Source organism: Toxotes jaculatrix, chromosome 21, assembly GCF_017976425.1.
Source record: "Toxotes jaculatrix isolate fToxJac2 chromosome 21, fToxJac2.pri, whole genome shotgun sequence".
Classification (NCBI taxonomy): Eukaryota; Metazoa; Chordata; class Actinopteri; family Toxotidae; genus Toxotes; species Toxotes jaculatrix.
The window spans coordinates 152,083-173,458 of record NC_054414.1 but is presented as its reverse complement, the minus strand read 5'-3'; the positions used below and the strand labels follow the sequence as shown (position 1 = coordinate 173,458).

The window sequence follows — 21,376 nt, the reverse complement described above, 5'->3', positions numbered from 1 at the left end:
TGAAATGGTAGTTTGACAAACTAATCTTAACTCAAGTTCCCCTTATTAGTCTTAGTCTGTGGATGGAGTTCGCTGAGTTTTCATGTGACCTACAGTACATATGGAGCAGACCAAAACCTGTCACATCAACACCTGGGGAATTTATATATCATCAGATATCATCAGAGACCATCAGATATCCAGAAGGAAAAAAGTCGTTTTTTTGACAAAAAAAAGTCTGAGTGTCAAGGTTTTTTGGTATTTATGTTTTTTTCCCAAAAGAAAATACATTTACTGCTGCATTTGTTCTCTCACCATTGCTACATATGCTGATCTTCATTTCTCTCTGTTTGTCCACTGGAATTGAAAACTCAAACTTTCACCCTCATCCTTATTTTTTTATTTTTAGCCCTATTGTATTTGTTATTATTGCACATTAGCCTTCAGCACATCCCCTTCAACATGCCAGCCCACACACACATACTTGTGTGACAAACAAAATCTTTGAATTCCTAACTACTTAAACGTTGAATAAGCCCTGTCTGTGTTTTCTGTCAGGTATGTGATGGCAAGGTGTCGGTCCATGTCATCGAGGGCGACCACCGTACCTTCCTGGAGGGAGAGGGGGTGGAGTCCATCAGCAGCATCATCCACAGTTCACTGGCTGAGCCGCGGGTCACTGCAAGGGAGGGCTAGATAAGCCCCATCCAACCACAACCTTCACCCTCCCACTAATTCCACAACATTCCCAAAATGGGCCTCATCCTCCAATTAGTTTACACTGTAGGTTTAACTTACATAAAAAGTTAAACAGTATATGATACATTATGTTGTTGCAAACAGCATGTTTACATTGTGTGCCATTTTGACATAATATCCCAAAAGCACCTTATTCCTCCTTACTGCACCTTTTCAAATCTCATTGGTCAAGTCACGCGATAGACACTCTCCCTAACCTATCAGAGCACTTAGCCGGTATCTTCCTATTGGGTAAATTAAGTATGCTGTCTTATGTAATTAAGAAGTGTTTTCACAATTGAGAGTAATAATGTTGAATTGGCACTGAGTGACCTCCAAAGACCACACAGTCTATGGAGGGGTTTGTTTATAATTCAAAGAGCAAGATCAGATCAGTACTCCTGAAATACTCATAAACCTATATACTAATGAAATCATTATGCACGGTTGTAACCTCTCTACTATAACTGTTGGACATTAAAATGTGGTTGCTGTTAAAAATCACAGAGCACCTTGTCTTGGTGCAGATCAGCTGTATTTCTGTGATGTGATGCAGCTTCAATGCAACAAACAAGTGAATCATGTTATCTGGCTTCGCCTCTCAGTCTGTTATTTGTGCGCATTAACAGTCAGCTTCCCCGTGCCATTTAGGTAATGAGCAATCTCTCATCTACAATGTTGACAGTTATTACTTTTATCCTGCAGTACTAATACAGTTAGTAGAAAATGAAGTAGTTGTATTAACCAGACAGATAACCTGTTGTAGGAGACCTGGAAGCCTGACTTATAGTGAACTGTTCACAAAATGACATCATACAGTGTTGTGAAAACACTATGCAGATATCTGATTAGTCCAGGTCGACTGTTCTCGCCTGATTAACCTGTTGAGTTAATTGGGTGCAAACAAATAGTGGACTTGGTGAAAACCAGTGAAAGTTAACAGTTTTTTAATAGACCCATAGCGATGTACTGAATAGGTTTGTTACACACATAACTGTCTCACTAATTTTTTGCATCTTTTCCTAAATTAGCTTTTAGGTTCTAAATGACTAGTAAGGTGCTTGTTGTATGTGGACATAACTGGTCTGAACAGCAGGGGGAGGGTATCCCCACTGTAATGGGATTTTAGCTGAAAAAGCTGTCTCTGACTCCCATGAATTCACCTGGTTTCATAACCCTCAGCAAGTATTCCAGTCCCACAAAACAGCAGCCAGCCTGACTTCTGAGGCCTCTTATCTGGTCTATGAAGGGTCACGTGACTGGAGGCAAAGGTGGTGACTGATTGCAGTGAAAAGGAGAAGGAAGTGACAGTGTATGATCTTCTCTTGTGTTGTAATATTTCCAGTATGTATTGTTACAACTAATAAAGGCATCTCTCTAAGTACTTATGACTATTTTGTGTGGGTTTTTTTAGAAATAAACATAATGTGTGAAAGTCTTGATTTCTGTTTGGACAAACCACAGGACATCCTCTGTATGGATAGTGTAAAAACAGGCTGAGAACATGTACTGTGTGAGGAACACAATGGGACTGGAGAAACCACACAGTGACTTACTGTCATGTCATCATCTGCCGCTTATCTGGGTCCAGGCCCAGTTCGCAGGGGCGACTGCTGCCCAATCCACAATGCACCTTAGTCTTACGGTACTGAGCCCTTGGAAGGTGGTGCCATCTGGAGTGGGGTTCAAACCCACGACCCTAAGAGATTGAGTCTCGTGCTCTACCAACTGAGCTAACCAGGCGGCACAGTGACTCACTGAAGTATCAAAACAGAAATATTTATTAAAAGTTTTTTCATGCCAGAGCCCATTAAAATTTTCTTACTTACAATTGTGTTCCTCAAACACATCCCATGGCTTTCATTTTTTTAGGTCTTCAAAAGCCATGATGAATTTCCATTTTGAAAAAGTAGGAGCCCACTCTCAGAGCTGGATGTGGGGACCCAGTAAAATGAGGAACCCTTTAACTATCATTTATTCCACAATGATTTTTAAAATTAGTTTTTCTTTAAAGACCTGTCATCTAACGTATCTTTGTTGAATACAGTTAAGAAAGTCTGTGTGGATACTGGCCAGTGTTGGTGTCACCCATTCACCACATGATGGCAGACTTGACTGTAAATTCCTTTGAGTGAGTCTCATGAGAGGTGGCCCTGAGATCAGATAGATGTTATTTGCTGTTAAAAATAAGGTTGTAAGCTCAAAATACAAGAAACTAAACAGCTTCAATTATACTCTTTTACAGTGTCTCCAGGGTGGGTCGCGCTTCTGGGCTCTTGATCAGACAGTTCAGTATAAAACCCCGGCAGTCTGACAGACAAAGTGGAATAATTTTTAACACAAACACTGTACTGTGTGTGTGTGTGTATGTGTGTGTGTGTGTGCATGCCTGTGTGTGTGTGTGTGTCTGTGTTTGGCTGTGTGTTTTTATGACTTACGGAAAGAAAGATTATCTCTGATGTTGGGGTATCTATGGATGATCTCAGTTCCACCTCTGAAAGGGAGACATCTATGCAGCAGTGCAAACAGTACTACACCAAGCTGCCAAACTGTAGCGGGTTCAGCCCTGTACCACCCACACTGGAACCACTCAGGGCTGGTGTACTGATAGGTGCCTATAATCCACACCAACACACAGAGACAAGAACATGGTGAGGGACGGAGGTCGAGGAGAGAGACAGCAAAGATACTGCTTTGGCTTGAAGAACAGGGCTATAAGAAAGAGAGTGTACCTTGTTTAGTACTGTATCTTCCCTCTGACAGAAACGTGCCACAGCCAAAATCAATAAGCCGGACACGTGAAACATCAGAGCTGGTTTCGATGAGAATGTTGTCCAGCTTAATGTCCCTGTGGAATACACCTTTGGAGTGGACCTCAATGAGAGCATCCACCAGCTGTTTGGCAATGTTCTGAGGGAGAGACAAAGAGACATGTAGACTGTGAGACCTGGTGGATGTGGACACAAACACAGACACGCAGAGGTTGTATATTGCATATTGCGCTAGGTCAGCAGGACCTCCCAGCTGACACAGGGTATTTCACACACTGAACACATATACCATCATCTACTTACCTTGTATTCCTGCAAGCAAGCTCCTTTAGTGTTGATGTAATCTATCAGGTCCGAGCAAGGGACTGGTCTCTCTAGTACATGAATCAGTTCAAAGTCTAGATCGTACCAGTCCAGCATGGCCACAGCTGCACTGGTCTCTCCTGCTGCCGGTTTGACTTTGAGCAGCAGTGCCACTTCCAGAGGGATCAGGCAATCCTTTTCATCCAGAGTATTTAGACATGGAGTGACAAAGAGAAAAGAAATAATAAAACCTTGTTAAATGTTAAACACCCCAAGCATTCAAATGATGTCCAGACATGTTGGCATTAGGATGAAGAACAAATCATTTACCATTTCTGTGCGCATAACGCCAAACCCAGGGATGTGTTTTATGGCCACCTACCAGACAGAAAAAGATTTTGTTGGTTTGTACTACTAAAAGAGCGGCTACATGAATCTGTGTGCATGTGTGCTTGTGTGTGTATGTGCGTGCACGTGTGTGTCTTACAGGCAGGTTGTCGTGTCTGCGGTAGCCTGCACAGACCTACCCAAAGCCTCCTGCACCCAGCAGTTGCTCCTCCTTATATTTGGTCTCAAATGCACCTGGAGAAACCAAATACAAACACAGACAATTTGATTATACTTGTTCACAGCTTCTACTGACTACACTGAGAAACTAACCTCGAATACTAACTTTGACCATCTGGACATTTGGGCCAGCAGCTGGTTGGCTTAGCCGATGGAACACACACGCTTCATTTTTCAACTATTTCAATCTCATCTAACCTCTGCTGTGATGGGGGCAGTGTTTACTGATGAAGAGGTGCCAGGTTTGTCACTGGAATCTGTGGTTGGGTGGCTGGCGCCCTCAGAGGAGGTGGTGGTCTTTCTGCTCCTCTTCCTGGGTTCTTCCTCTCTCTCCTCAGACTTTCTCTTTCCGTTCTTCCTCCCTTCAGCCTCAACAGGTGTGGATGCCTCCACATCCACACCGGCTGAAGCTGAGGGACTTGAAGGACCAGCAGAAGGACTTGGTGTCCCTCTGCTTCTCTTCCTTGGTACCTCTGTGCTCTCATCAAAGGTGGACTTTCTTTTGCTGTTCTTCCTTCCTTGAAGGACCAGCAGAAGGACTTGGTGTCCCCCTGCTTCTCTTCTTCTGGGTCTCCTGTGTTCTAGCTCCACTGCTGGGTGCAGGGAGACTCAAGGTTACTCCTGAGACAATGTGATGACCAAGAAAAAGAATGTGAGTGTGTTTGCTTCACTTGTAGCTGGTTTCAGAGTTGAGATACCAGTGTTGGGAGGTAATACCAAACTGTGGACACATTTATCTATGCACCACTCTCAAACAATGTGTCTGCAATCAGACATAAAGGTCATCACAAGTCTGATCTCAGGTGATTTTGCTATTAATGTTCTGACTTCACTGAGAATGAAGTTTAAGGAGTCAGCTTCAGCTGCTGATCATCACCCTCTGAGATTTGACTCAATCTCCTCTTTTAATTTAGCATTAATTACTAAAACACAGATTTAATGAATCTTCCTATCATTTTTATCTCCTCTAACCTGTAGTGTCAGGTGTATATTATCTACTGTGTCAGTGATCATTACCCTGACAGCTGAATCATATGGATTAACAAGTAAGAGAGAGAGTTTTTGCCAAGAGTTTGTCCTCGTTACTCACTCGGTTGTTGGATGGTTGGAAGCCCGAACAGAACTTGTTGTCGGCCACGTTTTGGGATCCATGACTTTCAAACAGTAAAGCTTCACGGTTTAATCTCCAAAGAATTGTGCCTGTCCTCTTACTAGCTGGTGCCCGGAATGTTCTGATCTCACAAGTATGACCTCACAATGTGCTACTGTATGAAGTTCTACTCATTCAAATAAGAATGTCAAGTCAAATCTAAACACACAAATACACTTAATCCTAATTTCTTTATTTATTCAGTCAGTCATATCAAAACATGGTTAGGGGCCAAATCTCATGATTTGTCCACAGACATAAGCTAATACCAGTGCTAGTGTCACTCAGTCTAACTGTCCTGGTGTGTCAATTGACATCTGATGTCAGATGTGCCTGAGGTCCTTTAGCCCAAAAATGACACTAACTGGGTAAAAACATGCATCAGTTACTGTACTATTTACAAACAAATGTGCAAACCTCCAAACCACTGGGCTCTTTTTCACTGTAGATCTGAATTTCTCATTATTTTGAACAAATTGCAAATGTTACATAACAACAACAACAACACAAAACAGATATTAGAGTTTGTGTTTTCCTTATGTGTGTCTAATGTACTTTCCATTGTTAATAAAACTGAAATGCTAATTCATGTGTGTGGTTTACAAGATGGCAGCACTCTGTTCAGCAGCAGCTGTGCCGGCTTGCGATAGTGACCCTGTTTTTTCTGCTTCGTCTACGTATTTTCAGTGTAACGTCCTTCAGTGTGCGACAAACAGATTAACGTCATCCTCAGCCTCCACTATCAGGTACGCACAGTTTCGCTGCAAAAGACTCACTTTGTAAATACTTTGTATTTTATTTTATTTTATCCTTATTTTACGGTAATTTATTTTTTGTACTTTATTGTGTTTTTTTTCTCTACCTCTAACTACTGTGATCTTCCGAGCTGGTGCAACGAAATCTCGTTCCTTATACGTACTTGAGACGTAAAGTGAATGACAATACACATTAAACACATTTTTACAATTACAACTGTAGTTAGTGTAGTTAATAACACTGATGTATATGAGCTGTACTACACTGACATTTTGGAAGTCTCCACACAGCAAATTTAAGACTCTGGAATAAACTCTGTGTGAGTTAAAATCAACTCAATCTGAGTGTACATGCCTGACCATCGAATAGACTATGGCATAGTTGAATTTTTAACTCTTAAACAGTTAAACTTGAACTCCTCCTCGTGTTCCTCGCTCCATTGTAGAGTGCAACTCTAAAATGTAGTTAATTTCAAGATAAACTCTTCTGCAGTGTTGACACTGCTCAAACTGTTTTATTTACACGTTTTAGAGTTAAAATTTATTATTATATTATTTAGTTTTATGGGGAAATGACCACCAAACACCATCCTGTTGCTTTTTTTTTTTTTGCTTTTATTTGTGCATTCAAAAATTCAATACACTTGAATTAATTGCTGTCTTAAGACTGTAAAATTTAACAGCACACAGGCAGCAAATAATGCCGAAGTTTGTGAAGTTGTACAAAACACTGTAAACAACACATTACTGGATTATAAAATGTCTGCAAATGCATAGAGTTGCCCGGGGCGGCACAACCATATGGGGAAAAAAAATCATCAGTCGCAAAGCGGTTTTCTATTAATATTACTGCGTGGGGAATTGGCAAATTGGCGCCCCTTGCAGCTGTAAGGCGCCCTTGCTTGCTGAGAAGGTGCTGTGCTCAGAAGCTGTGTGAGAAGGGGAAAGAGGAGGGGGGCATGGGGGACAGTTCACCTCTGGGTCTCCAGACAAGCAGTAAAAAACAGATGAGAGGAGGCAAGAAAAAGCAAAAGCGGCTGAAGAAAAAGAGCTTGGATGGACGGTCACAAAGAAGAGAAGGGCTCAGGGTTTTGAGGAGTGTCAGAGGAAAGGTTTAATTAATTGTTCACAGGCACAGGCATGTTTTTCATTGTTCATTAAAAAAAGAAAATTAAAAGTTTTCATATAAAGATGATAGTTTTTGTCTTCATTCATGGATTATGCAAAACTACTGTATGATACAGAATTTCAGATATTCTTTACAATGATGTTTTAAGGGCAGAAATGTGAATATTTCTGAATTAAGAGGAAAATCAAAGAAGGCAAGGACAGCTATAGGAGGACGGTGGAAGGGCAACTACACCAGAGGAATGTAAGGGAGGTCTGGAGAGGACTGAAAACCATCTCTGGACACAACACAGACAATGAGAGGGGCCCTGAAGGAGGAGGCCAAGACAGTCTCTATGGAGTATTGTGGTGGTTGATGAAATAATGTTAGTTGATCCAGGGCTGAAACATAGCAGGTTCATATGCACAGTTTTGGATTAAGATAGAGCCCTGCAGATTTTTACATTACAGGGACCTACATGCAGAAACTGTGTTTTTATGTATGTACACTGTTTGTGTGAAATGTCTTTTCTTTTTTTGGGGGGTGCTCGGAGGGCGTCTCGCCCAGGGGGTTTCTGTGTAGAACCGCCACTGGTCATGGCACACAGTTCGGTAGTTAATCCCCTGCAAAACTCAAACTCCCCAATGAGCATTCCACAAATCCGCTGCCAACATGGGAAAAAAGAACTTCGCTGTGATGTGGCACATCACACCTCCTTATCACTCTGCCAAATAGTCCGACATTAATAAAGACCAACAATAAACCTGAGAAAAAATTAAAAATCACAAAACAAATCCTCACAAAATAAATCTCATCTTATAGTAGAATTACAAGTATGGCAAGGAAAAAATGTTTAAAAAAAAAAAAAACGTAACATAACCTGGTTTCAAACAGTATTTACTTTGCAAAGCCAGGCGTCATGAAGGGTGTATGTTGTGGGTCTCTGCACTGGCTCTGACCAGGCTGCTGCCTCCACTGTGTGTATCTGTGGCAGCGTACAGCGCTGTATACAGCAGAGTTAAAGATACATTGATTTTAGAGACAGGTTAAATTATATTCTTTTACAGGCTATCCTCTGGAGAATATTATTAAAACTGCCTGCGTTTCACACAGACACACACAACCACTGCTGTGCTCACACAGAGGTAACACTTTACATTTTGTCACTTTGCTTCAGACAGTCAATGCATTACTTCTAATGTACTTTGTAAGTTTCAGAAAATATTATTTACCTTTAAGGACTAATATTTCAAAATTTTGGAGTGCAGTCATTACCTCTTGCCCCATTTGAGTGGGAAGAAAAATACAGTAAACTTCATGGCCACATCCACTACTGTTCTTAAGTTTTGATTTTTTTATACAGTCTATGGTTGATGTATAAACTAGCTGAGCTTGACATTAACACCCGGCCACCTGCCAAATGCAGAACAGCAGTGGAGAGAGAGGTGTGTGTGTAAAAGAGGAGGGTGTGTGTCGGCATTGCTCCACCACTGTAGGGTACGTAAATAGAAACCCAGTGAAAATGGGCATGATATTGGTTGCACATGTGACAAGCGAATGCACCTAATACACATTTTTGGCTTGGCATGGTTCAGTACAACACCCCTCCTTTTGCAAATGGTCTCATTTACCCATCAGTACTTTTGTTTGGATCTCATATAATTAAGTGTGTGTGTGTGTGGTGTGTGTGTGTGTGTGTGTAGAACAAGTCCTTCAAGACATGCTTCAAGAGGACTATGCAAAGGGCATCACCACCTTGTTCCCATACTTGGCTGATCATAGGAGCAAGTCTGGCAATGTAAGTACATTAAAAATGAGGTCTAACCTATTTACTCCTCACCTCTCTGGGACTCTTAAACCTTTATTTTTTTCTCCGAATGTAAGTATTTAATTGTAATTGCTAAGCTACAATTTGAAGAACTTGAACAGAACTTTAGTCTAGATCAACTAAAGATCTAGTTAACATTTCTGTATGCCCACAAAGCCCAGTTACGTTCAGCACTGCGAAGGTCAGACCTGTTATCCTTCATTGAAGAATTCTTCATTAACAGGCATGTGTGTAGTTTTAATGAGAAAAATCTGAAGATACTTTGACCTGCTCATTCAAACTGAATAATACTCTTTACTTTGTGAACATTATCACAGTGCAGATGATGGCAGAGGGTATCTGGCATGGAGACTGAAATTTGTTCAAAAGGAAGCATCAGAGGGATAGAAGAAGAACCTTCATCCATCACAAACAAGCATGTGGTTTTTATTGTAGTTAGGTTTTTAAGTCTCATTCATGTCAATTGATGGGAGAAAAATGATATGTAAACTGGTGTATAGGCAAATATTTTTAGTCCTTTAGCATTTTAGTATCTATTAGCCTTCTCTTTCTGAATATTACTTCCACGCTGGAGACATAACTGCATGTATGGCTATTAGAGCTGCTAGAATTAACTTTCAGAATTCATTATACTTGTTTAGAGCACACAAATCCAGTAACAGGTAAAAGTTCCACCACTGTTACAGGCTGAAACGCTGAAAGAGTCCCCTTCAGAGAGGAAAACAGGCATTGTACTGATGAAGCAGACCTGCACCTATCGCCAAAAGGTGGTTCATGACCCAGTGAAGTCCTCAGAAATATTCACCGTGTTTCCAAGATTTTTAGACATCATTTGATGGCCAAGTTCATTTGCTTACCAAAGAGGCTGCTAGAAAAACATGAATCCCACATGTACTCTTAAAATTGGACCACTTTTTGCATAGCTGCTGAATGCGCTATGAAGCAAAGCACAGTTTCTTTAATAAACAATTTAAAATCTTACAAAATGTCACTAAAACGTTGGCAAAGAAACACCAAAGTCAAATAACACACAGTTGGCAGACGTTTGAGCCTAACAGAGTGAAGAGTGGTCCAGGTAAACATGTTGTCTTTAGATTTGATGGACTGGCGCTGTGAGATAGCTGAGACTCTCCAGGCACCGACTGACACTGTGGTTTTAGATGTTAGGTGGACCAAACATCACCATGGAAAAATGTATCGTCCAGGCTTAGTTGTTTGTCTCAAAGTCCATTGTGAGAGGTTGGTTTTTCCTCTAAATCCACCATGTTGCTATTAAAGATGAGCAATTACTGTTGGTTACTTTTGCACTACAAAACAATATGTCTTGATCAGCATTTTAATGCATACAAAACTGTGTGCACAACAGACTGACCTCATGTAGTTGATGTCACAGAGCTTTTTTTCATACAAAGCATTTGATCTACAGATGTCATACAGTTGTGATGATTCGAGTTTGTTGTCCCATGCTGTTTGCTGTGATTTAAAAACTCTAAAACAGTAAGCTCTTTAGTGGAGGAAATAAAACATATTGTGGGAAATCTGAGTCTATATTGAGGAAAATGCTACATATAGTAAATGATCATCATGTAGAGTTAAATTTTTTATTATTTTCTTTAGAGTAAAATTTTATTCAATTTGAGTAGAATTTACACTGATAAATTTACTGTGCTCTAATAAATTTATTTCTTCAAACAACAGAGTCAATTAATTCAAAACATTCCCTAACGCCTCACTTGTGGACTTAATAGAACACGCTGCATGATAAAAGCAGTGTGTGCTGTGGAAACCAGAAGAATTGTGTTAAAGCCCTGTACACAGTGTTTTCTTCAGTTTGTGTGATTAAGCCTCTGCTCAAGAGGTGGGGCTGATGTAACGTGTACACACCCACACATTTCCGGTAAGAGGTGAAAACACCACAAATTCTTCCTTCAGATGTTGGGTAAAGAGACCAAAGTCTGCAAAAAAAAAGTCCTGGTTCAGGGACCAGTATTGTGACTAGAACAGACTGCTAAATGGCTTCCTAGCCCCCCCCCACTGCCTGCACAGAGGAGGTAGAACTGGTCAAGGAGAGCAGCCTCTGTGCAAGTGGTCAAAGTCAGTCTCCCTTTGTCTTGTGGATCCCCTGACTGGTGCCACAAAAACTGTCAGGGTGAATGAGTCTTAGCATTTGCTCCACTCTCTGCCCTCGCTGCTGCTCGTCTGTCAGTCCGTATGGTCGTCTCTCCCACTCTCCAAAATCCTCGGCCCTCATCCCTCTTCTATCAGAGACTGAAGATACTCACTTTTCGCCATGAGGCGGAAGGACGATCACGATCTTAATGTCATGTGAAGTTTGCTGATGACAAGAGATGAACAGAGGAAGAAAGGTGAGAAAGGGAAAATGATGTACTTTGAGAAGCAGAGTCAGAGGGTGAAACGAGTCACCCCACTCTCCCAAATGCACTGGGCTCGATGAGGTCTCGCACAAAACATTATTGCGACAGTCATATGTCTGCACACTCAGTTTGTGCATCACTTGATGATGAAGCTTCACACAGTGAAAGCTCCAGCAGTCTTGTGATCACAGTGGCGGGTGCTTCAAGTGACAATGCTGCTGCAACATCATCTGAGCCTAGACCAGCCCCCTACAAAAGTTCAGTGTCAGTCAAACAACAGCAAAGTAAGGGAACAGTTAATCAGTCCTCTTCTCCATCAGAGGATATGACAAAAGAAATCATCACTTGTCTTTTCCTGAGGATTGCCGTCAAATCAGGGAAAACCAAACCAGATTTTTTAAACACAATATGTAAAAATAACATCATTGAGCGACTGTCAAACAAGACACTGGACGAGACTGACATCTGTGACCGTAAAGTCGAAAAAATCAAGAAGAATACGACGAAAATTGGCAAGGCTGTGACAAAAGACCTCCTAAAGGAGTTTGGCTCTCCAGAGGAACTACTAGAGGCTGTAATGTCATCAAAAGACACATCTTTTGAAGATGCTGTTGTAAAGTCTCTAATGATACATCTGAGTGCCCTCCTTGGCCCATCCCAAAAGAGGAAGTCCCGAGTTGCCAGGTTCTTCTCAGCTTTAACAAAACCCTTCCAGTGGTGCATCAAGAGCCACTGTGACGAATAATTACCCCTCCATTAACCCCACCCCTAAAACCATGTCTCATGCTTCAAATTGACACTCCCATACCCCACCCCAACACTCCCTTCCCCTTTACTGTGGGTTTACTCCGGGTGCTCCGGTTTCCCCACATCCTCCCAAAAAAAACCCCACAACCCATACCCCACCCCAACACTCACTTCCCCTTTACTGTGGGTTTACTCCGGGTGCTCCGGTTTCCCCACATTTCTCCTTCAATTAAAATTTCAAAATAAACAAAAAAACAAAAAACAATTTTTATTTGTTACGTTTTTTTCCTATACACTCGTGTTGATTGTGATTAAAAGATGTAATGTATTAAGTGCATGTTTAATTTTCTGTATAGTACAAGAAGATACAACATACACTGTGTTCCAATAAAGTTTCTGAAGAAAAATTGAGAAAGTGCTAATGGATAAAATCACCAGGCAAATATGTGTTTTTGCCTAATCTTGTGAGTTACACATGACATAATGATAAATGACATAAGAAGTGAGAGACGGGCTGTGAACTGCAGCAAGAGGCCTAATTGTCATGCCACCACTGCGCAGTGTGGAGTGGAGACCACCTTCTGCTCTGAGTCGCTGTCAATTAGCAGTGTGTGTGTGTGTGTGTGTGTGTGTGTACCTGGCTTTCCTGTCTGGATCTTCATGCCTTCTGCCATTCATTCTCCTGCCCACTGCTTTCACTTAAGTGAAAGTCCCTGTCTTTATTGAATTTGGGAAAGCTTACATTCAAGCAGCCCCAGCAAATTCAAAGACATCCGATAGTTCTCATCCTAAAAGTGAAAATGTAAATACTGTTTGAAATCAGGTTATGTTATGTTAAAAAAAATGACTTTTTCCTTATCATACTTGTAATTCTAGGACTAACTGGTAGCTGATAGGATCTGATAGCAACAGGTATAATTTCAGCTGTAAAAACTGTTGGTCACCAGCTAGAAATGAAGTGTTTTCTTTTGCCTACCTCTGTAAATTTCAAGTGCTAAATCTGCCAGTGTCATTATCATCAACTAGAAACAGTAAGTAAGGGGGTGGGGCTGTTGACAATCAGCTGAGTAGATTGATCATATCAAACTAAAACAGTACCCTTGTAGTTTGCTTCCCGACCCTGTGTGCATTTGTTTTAAATCAAACCTGTCTGATCTCAAAGCATTTGTGGGCACATGGCCCACAAATTCAGCCACGGTCAATGAGGCTCTATTGTAACTACTGAACATTTTGGATCAGTGACTGTGTGACTGAAAATAATAATACTAACAGAGCGTCCACAGCATGCAGTAAATGCTCTGCACAGCTATGACCCACATAAACACACTGAACTCAAAAAAGTATTTTGAACCACTATGCAGTTGCTTGCCCAGAAATGGAAAAATGTGCTACTGAACCATGATCTGGCCCAAAAGTCATCATTTATGTGTACCTGAGGTCCTGACTCTGGAGATAAAGTAACGGGAGACACTGGCCTCAGGTTCGCCATGACTCAGTTCTGTCTGCATGCTGCCTGGACAGTGTTGGGGAAGAAGAGGAGGAGAAGAAGACATGGAAGGGTGACAAAAAAGACTGGCTAAGGAGAAAAAGGTGTTGATTGAAACAGATTCAGTAGAGTTTGAATTCATACCAGCTTGAGTTGCCTCATAGCCTATACCCTCAAACACTTATTAGACTTTTATCAACTACAAAACATAAAGTAATATATAACTCTGGATGTTTCTCCTTTCAAAAGCAAAGCAAATATTATTTGTTGAAGCAGTCATTGTATTACTTTTCCTTACAGCTCCACATATTGGCAACTGCTGCCACCTTGTTTTCAAAAATGAGGATAACACTTTCCTCTCTTGAAAATGATCAGGGAGCCGATGTCAGTGTCCAGTACTCTTTTTGTAAATATAATTGAGGAGCCTTTTCAGGCGTGATTGACACTGGAAAGGAAAAATAAAACCCGCTCTCTCAATTGGAATTGCTTGCAAGGGTCTTATGAATTATTTTAACAGTTTTGATCAAGGCATAAGCAGAGATGAGTCATCAAGGCGACTGACATATTTGGAACAGCTTTGCGCGATTTGGAACAGATTTGCGCGAAAGCTGTAGAAGTAAAAACAAAATGAAAATGTGAAGTGTCAGCAGTGGTGAACAAAATACTCAACCCCAGCACTGGTCTTGAAGTATAGATAGTCCTTGTCAACTACGCATGAAAGTTGCTCTGTCAAAATTTTACTTGAGTTAAAGTACTAGAGTACTTGCTTTTAAACATACTTAAGTATTCAAAACTACAAATTACAAAGCACATTTTCTAATATCGATACATTGATGAGGAAGGGTATAAAAGCAAAACCCCGACAGAGGGAAGCCTGGGCTGGGGCCTAGCAGTGATGGCGAGCCCGATGAGGAAGGGTATAAAAGCAACACCCAGACAGAGGGAAGCCTGGGCTGGGGCCTAGCAGTGATGGCGAGCCCGATGAGGAAGGGTATAAAAGCAACACCCAGACAAAGGGAAGCCTGGGCTGGGGCCTAGTAGTGATGGCCAGCCCGAAGAGGAAGGGTATAAAAGCAAAACCCCAACAGAGGGAGGCTTGGGCTGGGGCCTAGTAGTGATGGCCAGCCTGAAGAGGAAGGGTATAAAAGCAAAACCCCGACAGAGGGAGGCTTGGGCTGGGGCCTTTTAATTAAAAAATATTCACATTTCTGTCCTTTAAACATCATTGTAAAGAATATCTGAAAATCTGTATCATTCTGTATCAGTAGTTTAACATAATCCATGAATGAAGACAAAAACTATACATTTTCATATGAAAACTTCTAATTTTCTTTTTTTTAATGAACAATGAAAAACGCTTGTGCCTGTGAACAATTAATTAAACCTTTCCTCTGACACTCCTTAAAACCTGAGCCCTTCTCTTCTTTGTGATGTCCCTCCAAGTTCTTTTTCTTCAGCCGCTTTTGCTTTTTCTTGCCTCCTCTCATCTGTTCTTCACTGCTTGTCTGGAGACCCAGAGGTGAACTGTCCCCCGCGCCCCCCTCCTCACACAGCTTCTGAGCACGGCACCTTCTCAGCAAGCAAGGGCACCTGCAGCTGCAAGGGGCGCCAATTTGCCAATTCCCCACACAGTAATATTAATAGAAAACCACTTTGTGGCACAGATAATGTTTTTTTACACGTGGTTGTGCCGCCCCCCATGTGATGCTGCCCCGGGCGGCTGCCCAGTTCGCCCGTGCCAAAAACCGCCACTGTTAAAACCTAACAAGCTCCAAGAAAGAACATGTAGCAAACTTGTGGGTTTAGCCTTAGCTAATTTGAGGGGACAAATTACACTAAGACCACTTGAAGTCCTGTGTGACAAACTGTCCTCATTATCTTAACAAATTTCTTCTCAAAAGAAGTGATACACCTTCAGAGCATTGCAGTCCCACCTGCTGTCCCAGTGAAGTTTGCAGTTTCAACCTCTTTGAATATAAAGTGCGTGATCAACGTGTTTAAATCTTAATACTTCACTTACTCCAGAAATGGCAGGGTCAACATCAAAAGCAGGAAACTTTGAAAAAGAATCTGACATTCAAAAATCCTGATTTGTTGCCAGGATTTAATTTGGGATCATTAATTTAAAATTAAGGGTGATGTTTTCTGCTGTCTTCTCAGCAGATGCAAACCTACTGTTTGTCTGTGTGTGCGTGATGTGAACAGCCTGAACACAGACGCCTCATTGGCTGACCCGGGATTGGACTCCTTGATGGGTGTGGAGATTTGCCATAAGCAAGCTGCGCTGGCCAATAACAAGCCAGGAGGATGAAATGGTATTATTAAGAGCTTGCTTACAAGCTCTTAATAATACCGACTTTACTGAAGGGACCATCTTGGAAACTTTCTGCTTTGACAGATGCAGCCTGGATGATATTAAGAACAGAAAGAATGCACATTTTTTGTCTTTGCTACTTCCAACTGTGCAGAATCTCACCGTGCTGCATCGAAGAGACATGGCGTCCTCGTTTTGTTGGAGTCAGATCTGACCCAGCTATTAGTCAACCCCAGCGGCCTCACAGTGACACCACTCAACAAGATTCAGAGCCAGGAGAGGCCACTTTTCCTGGTCAATCCTATTGAGGGCTCCTGTTGAGGGCCTTCAAGACGCTTGCCTCCAAGCTCAGTGTGCCTTGTTATGGCCTGCAGTGCACGAAAGGTACTGTGGTCACAAACACCCATTTAGACTTATGTATGGCCAAGAGGAGGCAACCAGTACATCACATTCATTTACCAAACACTGTTGTCCAAAGTAACCCTTAATAAGTGTGTTCAAACCACTCAGGATAGATACAACAAATTTGAGAGTACAGTCTCGATAGTTTTTTACCTGTGGCAGATGTTAATATGTTAATAAGGAGCTAGGCCACCCTTCACTATCTGAATGGCTCCCTCCTTGGATACAAACAAACTTAGCTTGAGTGTTTCCTTGAGTGAACGATGATCACATGACATCCAACTAGGCTCACCTGAGTTTGTCCCTTTTCCCCCAGCTGCTGCTCTGGACAGCACATCCAGTCCCTGGCGGCCTGCTATGTGACCTGCATCAGACAGGTTCAGCTGGAGGGGCCATATCGAATCAATGGCTACTCCTTTGGTGCCTGCGTGGCATTTGAAATGTGCTCTCAGCTGCAGACCCAGAGCCAGTCTGTGGAGTACCTCTTTCTCTTTGATGGATCACACTCCTATGTGGCAGCGTACACACAGGTGAGATGGCAAAAAAACCCCAATACACTCACATGCACACAAAAGTCAGTGAATCCACGGTGAGTTCACACATTTCATTGTATTAGAAAGATTTAAACAGCCTCAGCTGAGTGGGACCACAAATAAAACAAAGTATCAATAATTTGATTTGTTGTTCCAACACAGAAGAAATTAAAAGGTGAATATGTATGCATTTAATGATGAGATGTTAAGTAACTGTAGGTTGATGATGATGTCAAATTCACTCAGTCAACTCAGTGTTTGGTTTTCAGAGCTACAGAGCCAAGCTGACACGAAACCCTGTGCGCCTTCATCCAGCAGTTCACCGGCATCGAGTACAATAATGTAAACAGTCTCCAACAGGTGCACACACACACAGTCGCTCACTGAAAATTTTCATCTGCTTTGAACACCTCCAGGTGCTTTATCAGTGTAATAGTTATCATGTAAAACATCAAAAGCCAGGCATTTCAATTAGTTTTGAGTTTGAATGTACAACAGCTCAAAACTATAATGGCAAAATAAAGATCAATAGGATATTATAAGAAGAAGTAGATGGGAGTGGGGCCAGCCATCTGTCCTTGTTTATATCCTGTTCTGTGGTCTTTATCATCACTAGATAAATATTATGTCACTTTATAAATTAATGAACATTTATAAATTAATGTTCTTCATCCAAATTGCCTCTGGCTCTTTCCTCTTACTCTGCAGCTTCTGGAGACTCTTCTCTCGCTATCAGACCTGGAGGCCCATGTCAACGTGGTGGTGGACCTAATCACCTCCAGCCACAAGAACATTAGCCGAGACTCGCTGCACTTTGTTGCCACCACCTTCTACTACAAACTAAAGGCTGCTGATAGCTATGTGCTCGCCACAAAATACCATGGCAACATGACACTGCTGCGGGCCAAAACCAGCAGCGAGTACGAACAAGACCTGGAAACTGACAACAAGCTCAGTGAAGTAACGTGTATACAAGTGCACAGGCAAGATAGGCTTTTCAAAAGAGAAGTGTGAAGGCTGTGAAATGGTAGTTTGACAAGCTAATCTTAACTCAAGTTCCCCTTATTAGTTTTTTTTCCAGAGCTTTTAACTGCATGTCACTGTCTTAGTCAGTGGATGGAGTTTGCTGAATTTTCATGTGACCTACAGTACGCATGGAGCAGACCAAAAGCAGCAACTTTGCTGATGAAAATCATGAGATATTGTTCAAAGGTCTGGAAAGAACTGGTTAAGATTATTTTGCCAAACTATTTTAAGTTTAGCTCGTTTTATGAATTCATATATCATCAGATATCATCAGAGACCATCAGATATTCAGAAGGAAAAAAGTCTTTTTTTGACAACATAGTTGTGTGTAACTTGGTGAAGATACAGTGTTTTATGCTTTACTGATTTTGAAATTGTAGAGTCTTTGAGTGTCAAGGTATTTCTTATGTGTTTTTTCCAAAAGAATACATTTAAATGCAGCAGTAAATGTAAAAAATACATTTACTGCTGCATTTGTTCTCTCACCATTGCTACATGTGCTGATCTTCATTCCTCTCTGTTTGTCCACTGGAATTGAAAACTCAAACTTTCACCCTCATCCTTATTTTTTATTTTTAGCCCTATTGTGCTTGTTATTATTGCACATTAGCCTTCAGCACATCCCTTCAATATGCCAGCCCACATACACATACTTGTGTATGTGACAAACAAAATCTTTGAATTCCTCTCTACTTAAACGCTGAATAAGCCCTGTCTGTGTTTTCTGTCAGGTATATGATGGCAAGGTGTCGGTCCATGTCATCGAGGGTGACCACCGTACCTTGGTAGGGAGAGGGGGTGGAGTCCATCAGCAGCATCATCCACAGCTCACTGGCTGAGCCGCGGGTCACTGCAAGGGAGGGCTAGATAAGCCCCACCCAAGCACACCCTTCACCCTCCCACTAATTCCACAACATTCCCAAAATGGGCCTCTTCCTCCAATTAGTTTACACTGTAGGTTTAACTTACAGAAAAGTTAAACAGTATATGATACCTTATGTCGTTGCAAACAGCATGTTTACATTGTGTGCCATTTTGACATAATATCCTAAAAGCTCCTTATTCCTCCTTACTGCACCTTTTCAAATCCCATTGGTCAAGTCACGTGATAGACACTCTCCCTAACCTATCAGAGCACTTAGCTGCTATCTTCTTATTGGGTAAATCAAGCAAGCCGTCTTATGTGATTAAGAAGTGTTTTCACAATTGAGAGTAATAATGTTGAATTGGCACTGAGTGACCTCCAAAGACCACACAGTCTATGGAGGGGTTTGTTTATAATTCAAAGAGCAAGACCAGATCAGCACTCCTGAAATACTCATAAACCTATATACTAATGAAATATCATTATGCACGGTTGTAACCTCTCTACTATAACTGTTGGATTTGGAAATGTGGTTGCTGTTAAAAATCACAGAGCACCTTGTCTTGGTGCAGATCAGCTGTATTTCTGTGATGTGCTGCAGCTTCAATGCAACAAACAAGCGAATCATGTTATCTGGCTTCACAACCTCAACAGTCACCTGCCACGTGCCATTTAGGTAACGAGCAATCTCTCATCTACAATGTTGACAAGCAGTTATTACTTTAATCCTGCAGTACTTCAAATACAGTTAGTAGAAAATGAAGTAGTTGTATTAACCAGACAGATAACCTGTTGTAGGAGAACTGAAAGCCTGACTTATAGTGAACTGTTCACAAAATGACATCATACAGTGTTGTGAACACACCATGCGGATATCTGATTAGTCCAGGTCAACTGTTCCCGTCTGATTAACCTGTTGAGTTAATTGGGTGCAAACAAATGGTGGATTTCTGTGTGAACACAAGGTCAGTGGTATTGTTCTGATGGTGAAAACCAGTGAAAGTTAACAGACTCATAGCGATGTATTGAATAAGTTTTTTACACACATAACTATCTCACTAAATTTTTGCATCCTTTCCTAAATTAGCTTTTAGGTCCTAAATGACTAGTAAGGCGCTTGTTATATGTGGACATAACTGGTCTGAACAGCAGGGGGAGGGTATCCCCACTGTAATGGGATTTTAGCTGAAAAAGCTGTCTCTGACTCCCATGACTTCACCTGGTTTCAGCAAGTAGTCTGGTCCCACAAAACAGCAGCCAGCCTGACTTCTGAGGCCACTTATCTGGTCTATGAAGGGTATATACACTCATTGCAGTACGAACCTGGAAGTAATGTCCGTATTGTGTAGACCCTACTACCTGCCCTTCTACCTGCCATGTGAGCTCTCTGTCGTGCTCAGTACTGCTGTGTATATACCACCAGATGCCAATGCTAGCACACCTCTTGCCCTACTGCAGGACACCATTTAAACAAACAGCAAAGAACTTATCCTGAAGCAGTGCACATAATTGCTGGTGACTTTAATCAAGCACGCCTAAAGAAAGTGCTCCCCAAATTTGAACAATATGTATATTGTGCCACCAGGGGAAAAAATACACTGGACCAAGTATATTCTAACTTAAAGCATGCATACAGGGCAGTGCCCCAACCAAATCTGGGCCTGTCTGACCATCTTTTACTCAACAGTGCGCATGCGTCACTACGTGTGCAGCTTGTTACGGTAGCTCCCGATTTTCTTTCACTTCTTTCTACATTTTTCTTATCTTTTCAGTACTTTCCGATATTTAGATTACTCTTTTTTTTACTACAGAAAATCATGTGGGTGGTGAGATTTTTGGGGCTTTTGTTTGTTGCAGCGCAACTTTTTTTCAGCGTAGCGTAAAACAAGATGGCGCTGTCTCAGATGGCAGCTTGTAGCAGAAGCTCCCTGCATTTGCAGTAGTTTTTAACATTTTTCTAAGCTTTTCTTTAGTGTTTAGTGTTTTAATGTGTCTGTTTCTTGTCTACTTTAGTTTTTGTTCTGTCTTCAGTAGATTTTTTTTAGTGTTTTGGCAGCATGAGTCGGAGATTTAGACACTTTTTGCTCCTGCTCCTGGTGCTTGGGCTGCTCGGGGCCCCCAGCAGCCATGCCGAGAAGACCCCCGGCATTGTTTACACTCGAGATCAGCTGCTGGCTCTGAGTCCGCCATCCTTCGTGGCCGGAGAGAAGCCCCAAATCCCAGAGGAACTGAGGAGGAGACGACGAGGATGCAGGGCAGGAGTGAGAAGACGGCTGAGGAAGCGGCATTTTAAACTCTGTGTCCCCGCGATCATCACGGGGAACGTCAGGTCACTGGCAAACAAAATGGACGAGCTGGAGGCGCTCACACGGACCCAGCAGGAGTACAGAGAGGCCAGCATCATGTGCTTCACCGAAACGTGGCTGCAC

At 41.8% G+C, this 21,376-nt stretch overlaps 2 protein-coding genes and 1 pseudogene across 2 annotated transcripts in view; 2 read left to right on the top strand and 1 right to left on the bottom strand.

The window, feature by feature from the left end:
• Positions 1 to 2,095, top strand: part of LOC121201021 (fatty acid synthase-like) — a 35,610-nt gene extending 33,515 nt beyond the window's left edge. The window contains exon 42 of the mRNA XM_041066621.1: positions 538 to 2,095. Within this exon, the coding sequence (XP_040922555.1) occupies positions 538 to 675 (138 nt within the window). The 3' untranslated portion in view covers positions 676 to 2,095. The remainder of the gene's footprint in view (positions 1 to 537) is intronic.
• Positions 2,096 to 2,956: 861 nt separating this feature from the next.
• On the bottom strand, positions 2,957 to 4,473 carry LOC121175564 (serine/threonine-protein kinase pim-2-like). Its single transcript, XM_041029378.1, is given in 6 exon segments — positions 2,957 to 3,027; positions 3,156 to 3,332; positions 3,450 to 3,627; positions 3,792 to 3,986; positions 4,279 to 4,373; positions 4,452 to 4,473. Coding segments are annotated over 6 exon segments (738 nt in total).
• Positions 4,474 to 4,585: 112 nt separating this feature from the next.
• LOC121175562 lies at positions 4,586 to 19,040 on the top strand (annotated as a pseudogene).
• Positions 19,041 to 21,376: the final 2,336 nt, after the last annotated feature.